The 5,681-nt window shown below is 47.7% G+C and overlaps 1 protein-coding gene across 1 annotated transcript; it reads right to left on the bottom strand.

Moving 5' to 3' along the window:
* Positions 1–262: 262 nt before the first annotated feature.
* On the bottom strand, positions 263–3,567 carry RAB5IF (RAB5 interacting factor; the record flags this gene model as incomplete). The annotated part of the gene is given in 4 exon segments (XM_010173365.1): positions 263–685; positions 1,340–1,469; positions 3,416–3,531; positions 3,534–3,567. Coding segments are annotated over 4 exon segments (322 nt in total), but the record flags the coding sequence as incomplete, so codon positions are not given.
* Positions 3,568–5,681: the final 2,114 nt, after the last annotated feature.

Below are 5,681 nucleotides of genomic sequence, written 5' to 3'. Positions count from 1 at the left end.
ACCAAATGAATCACAATTCTTTCTAGCAAAGTTGCTTAAAAATTTGTCTTCAGCGAAGACTGTTTAAAAATTCTGGTCATCAACTGATTTGCAAGTAAAACAAAATAATATTAGAAATGGTAACAACACAGTCAAATCAGACCTGATCACTACAAAAACACGCTAAGGACAGCCACTCAACTCATATCCTGGATGCTGCAGTGCCTTCCTCCCGTGTACCCTACAGCTGCTTTGTAAGAACTGTTTGTCTAAAGGACAGCAATGGAAGACAAGTCAGGATTTAATGACAGATTTCAAACCGAAGGGCATACATACATTAAATTAACAGATTCAACCTTCAGCACACAGGAGTTTGATAGAGTTACTGGCTTGAGTCACAGAAAGTTCAACATTTGAACAGTCCTGAACTACTTCCAGAAATTCCAATGGCTTTTTAATAGTTCCAACAATTAATGGGTATATAAAATGGAGACGATGTCTCCAGCAGAAGAGTCGGGGCTCTTCCAGGCTAATCAGACCACTGGTACAGAGGGGAGTTGATTTGACTTCCCCACCTTCCCACCAGTCCACTAAAGACTATGATTTATTAAAACCTTCTCAATTTACTGATGACTGATTTAACAGGCAAAAGCTGCAGACTGTGTCAATCATAGTGGATGGCAGTATAGAAGATTATCCAGACAACCTGTGGAGAGAAAAGGAAGTGAAGGTTATTTTGGTGCTTCTGGAGAGGGTTCAGACACAGAAAACAAGCCTCACACCTTGATCTCAACAGAGGACTGGGGACTGAACTCCAGCTTTGAGATGGTCTTGGAGAGATGTTAGGATCACCATGCACCACAAACGATGGCATTCAACTTGCTTGCCTTCTTTGGTGACCAGCCTCTCCGCATTAAAATCCCACCACAAGCCCTCTAGTGATGTAGAAACACCCCCAAATCGAGTGCTGGGTGTATTCAGAGACTTGGGGGAGGAGAGGAAAAAACAAAGACACCCAAAACACCAGTTTGGGTGTAATTAGCTCTAGATGAAACTCCACCAGGATATCTGGGACAGAGGATGGGGAGACATAAAAGTTAAGTGGTAGATGCAGAAGTATAGCTGCCTGCTCCTACAGCCTTTCCCACAGAGAAATCCCAGGCATTAATACTGTACTTCATACCTAGTAGCCACCAGATTCTGTGATTTTCTTTCCCAATCAACTGCACTTACAAGATGATGTTAACACATCTCTCTTCTATCAGTGTCTCACCTCACCTACTTTTCTTCCAGGTCTTGTGCCCCAGAAAGTGTACCAACACAATTCACTAATCAACCTAAAGAAAGCAAGAGGCATTACCAGAAACAGTGCAAAAGACGTCATGAATCCTTCCTTTGTTAGCTCCCACGTCCCGCCATACTCCTCCTCATCTATCTGCTGGAAGCTACTGAAGTAGAGGTACAGAACACCAGCATTGATCAGGCAGAATCTGGAAGAAACAGATGAGAAATAAATTAGGTAATTTCAGTGACAGAGGGTACAGGGATCCTACACACCACACAGCAATGTAGCAGTGAGACATTTTTCACCTGCAGCAGAGAGGAAGCAAAGAGCAACACTGTTCCTGCCACGCTTCCCAGGCTCAGTCACTCGCTTAAAAGCGCGCCTCTGGGTGCCACAGCATGGATGAAGTTCACCTCACAAGGCACAACCTACTCCTAGGAAGGCTCAATAGACAGCACTCAAAAGCTGGAAGCATCAGCAGATCTGCAAACCCTGCCAAGTTCTCCTGACCTGCAGATGAGCAGCAGCCCTGCTCCCAGACAGAATCCAATTTCCTTGTGTGTGCTGCTAAGAGGGAAGACTTGTTAGAGTCTCTTCTCAGTGTAAGATCCCTGTTAGCGTCCCACAACCAAACACAGTGACTTGGACATAAAACAGAGAAGACTCAATAATGCCCTCAGAGCCTAAGCACTGGGGTTCAAGTTGAGACAACTCTTAGTGCTCTCTGTGCTGTGCCAACAGTTACGCTGCGACAGAGAAGAAAAATGTGACCTCCTGGTCGTCCTTAGACACATTTTGCTTTACACCACCCCACCTTAGGGCTGGGGCAACCTAGGAAGTGACAGGTACATTTCCTGGAAAGAAGGCTGTGGAGGAAGGGCAACAGGGGAAGAGATACATCCCAGTTCAGTGACTGGCAGCACGCTGTGAGCAGCTGCGTGCCTGCATACCACAGAGAAACCATGCACACAGTTCTAGAAGCTTTTCATTTTCCCACTGTACAACAAATCACTTTCATGTCTTATTAACACTTAGCAGAGGAATTGGCTCAGGTACCTGAAGGTGCCTTGTGAATGAATGGATGACTAAGTAAGAACAATGCTTCTCAGCTACTCCATAGCTGTTACTCGGAGCACTTTAGATTTAACTGCACGTAGCTATCGAGTTCCTGTTTCACGTCACTGCTTTACAACCCCTTTTCCCTAAATTTCAAACTTTTTTTTCTTGGAGACGCTGCTACTCCCTCCACTTTCTTGCCACAGCCAGAACATTTAGGAGAAGGGGCAAGGTGACAAGTCAATTTTCCCTAAGAAAAGCTGTGAGGTTGTGAGCTTGACTACGAGACCTTGACTAGGCAGAGACGTTTGCAAATGGCGACTCCTCAGAGCAGACGCTGCATCTTCCCACAGCCGGTGTTCAGAGAGCAGGGCTGTGCTCCCCACCCCTCGGGTCACGCGCCAGGGACAAACACATTTTCATTTCATAACCCAGAGTGCTCACTGCAGCCTTGTCTCGGTGGGGATCTGATGTATACGTACCCCTCCAGGCACAGCCTTCCCCCCTCACCCTGGCTAAAGAACAACTGCAGGAAGCTGGGAGCGCCGCAGGAGCACTGCCAGTGGTGCCACTTTGCCTGCTTGTTACCTACGGTCTTTGGTGTTTTAAAGAAACCTTTCCTTTTTCAAAGAGGAGCTGCCCCTCTTGTCTGCTAACAGAACCTCCTCTCTGACGGGGGCTCCTGACTCCAGGAGGAGGACTATCACACCTTCCCCTTGTAGACTCTCCTTAGGTGGCCACACTAGGCACCAGACTCAGAGCTCCTCCTCACACATGCAGGATCAGGCCAGCTCACAAGTCAACTGAACCTCTTGTTCCCTTCTACCCCTGCCCTCTTTAATAACAACAAAATTAAAAAAAAAAAATGTTAAAAAGCATTAATCAGCCTGAGGAGAAAGAGGCTGATGAAGACATTATGATTTGTATTAATTTAATGACAAATAACAGCCTGGAATGCAACGCTGGCTTTAAGTTGCATGGCAGATAGGGACTGCGTTTGGCCAGCCCGTTGTTTCCAGCACAATTTTAAAACAGACACCAAGTAAAGTCCAAATGTGGGAAAGTACATGAGACAGAAAAGGAAATAAAGCTTACACTGCTATTCCCACGAATCCCTTCAGTGGAACTACTCCCCAGATGATTCCCAAAATAACTGCAATGATCTGCCGGAACCAGTAGATCACGTCTAAAAACTCGTCCTGAGGGAAAAAAAAACACAAGAAAGATTTTGGCATTTACTATATTTCCTTTTTGAAATGCATCATACAATTAAAAAGTAAAGTTTTAACACATTGAACACTCAGTTTTCCATTTGAAGTATAAGATCTTGTACTTAGAGTAGAAGAAAGCAGCTTATGGCGTTGTGCACCCTGGACTTTTCTGCTTCCAAATTAAATGTACGGTTTTGTCTTCTGATGGGCTCACTGCAGAGGCAAACAGATACCCAGTCCCCTTGTTTACTAAAGAGTCAATTCTATAAAAATTCCCTGGAATAAAAGCGTAAAGAACTGTTTATGCTTTCAGACTGTTACAGTCACGCCCAGTGCCCCAAGCCCTCCCCTACCCAGAAACAACTGGTCCCAGCAGCCAGTGCTCCCGCCAACTCCAAACTGCAACTCACACACGTGAGCAGGGAGCTGTGTTCTTCCAGAGCAGCGGTGAAGGGCTCGTTCCTCTTCACCCACAGTGAGTATTTCAGCTGGACAACGCTGACTCACGCTTTCAATAAAATCCATTTCTGCTTGCATCTTTTCTCCTAGCCTCCCCAAGGACAGGATCGCTCCAGCGTACCCCCAAACACCAACAGCCTTCGTGATTTTACTGCAGGGTGCGCAAAGTTGTCTGGCTCCAAGTGGAAGACTAGAATCCATGTCGGATGAAGTTGCGGTTGTTTCTCTCATCACTACATTTCTCAGCCGTTTTACAGAATCCCAGAGTTGCCTGGGCTGGAAAAGCCCTTCCAGATCATCGATCATCCAATCATTATTAACCCAGCACTGACAAGTCCCCAACTAACCCATGTCCCTCAGCACTGTGTCTACACGACTCTTCAATCCCTCCAGGGATGGGGACTCCACCACTGCCCTGGGCAACCCCTTCCAATGCCTCAGAACCCTTGCAGCAAAGAAATTCTTCCTCACACCCCATCTCAACTGCCCTGGCCACAACTGGAGCCCATTTCCTCTTGTCCTGTCCCTTGTTCCTTGGTTCAACAGACCCACCCCCACCTCTCTCCACCCTCCTTTCAGGGACTTGGACAGAGCCACAAGGTCTCCCCTCAGCCTCCTTTTCTCCAGGCTCAACACCCCCAGTTCCCTCAGCCGTGAACTCATCACACTTGTGCTCCGGACCCTTCTCCAGCTCCGTTGCCCTTCTCTGGACACGCTCCAGCACCTCCAGGTCCTTCAGCCTCCAGTTCACATCTTATTGCATCAAAACATTGTCACAGCCTGTCATTGCTGCCCTCTCTAACTCTGCAATTCCTGCCCAATTTGTCTGAGGAGGATGAGGTCGAGGACAGGGAAGCCCCACCACGTTTGTGAGCAACAGCAGCCGACAAGAAAAAAGTGACGCAGTTTCACGTCTGTCCCCCAAGGAAAAGCAGTGCAGAGTCCACAGTTCCCCCGTGCTGAAAGGCAAAGCCAGCAAACCAGGGAGCAGATGTCCTGCTCCAGCCACGCAGCCGTGTGCCCAGCCACGCCAGGGACACAGCCGGAGCTGGGATGCTGTGGGCGCTCAGAGCTCCTTGTGGCTGTGCTGCTGGGGGGCAGCAGCAGGAAGAGGCACTGGCCAGGAGCGTCACAGCACAGGGGGAGATCTGCACTGGAAAAGAAAAACTTCACCAGAGATAAAACCGTGGGGAAGTCTGTGGGTGACACGTGTTCATTTGCACTTGGAACGTCTGCCAACAAACGTGAGCAAAACGTGCAAGTTGAGCACACACATGAAATTTTGTAGAAACCAAATCTCTTTTGCACATGAGACAGCGAGGGCAGGAGCAGTAAAGCAGATCAGAAATGGGAAACTCCTGTGAGAACACACGCGTGCGGTGACACTGTGACGGGGACACTCTCACCAGCCTGGCCTTGCCGCTGCCCTTTCCCTTCAGGCCTCACAGATCACATGGATTCGCAAATATATTTTCCCCCAACTTCTTAAAACAGATTATATTTCCAGTTTTCTTTTAATGATACTAAGTAATTTTTTATTTAATCCTCGAAGAGTTTAATCCAAGTTAAGTGTAACTGAGGTACATGAACATAAACGCAGCTTGTGTTTCCTGTGGCTGCAGGAAGAGCTGGGGCCGCTGTAGGCGCCGGGACAGCGGACGCACCGCGGCTGCCTCGGGAAGTGCTTGGCG

This window comes from Antrostomus carolinensis, unplaced genomic scaffold, assembly GCF_000700745.2.
Source record: "Antrostomus carolinensis isolate BGI_N321 unplaced genomic scaffold, ASM70074v2 scaffold4098, whole genome shotgun sequence".
Taxonomy (NCBI): Eukaryota; Metazoa; Chordata; class Aves; order Caprimulgiformes; family Caprimulgidae; genus Antrostomus; species Antrostomus carolinensis.
Note: the sequence above shows the minus strand (reverse complement) of the source record. Positions and strands in the feature narration are given on the sequence as shown.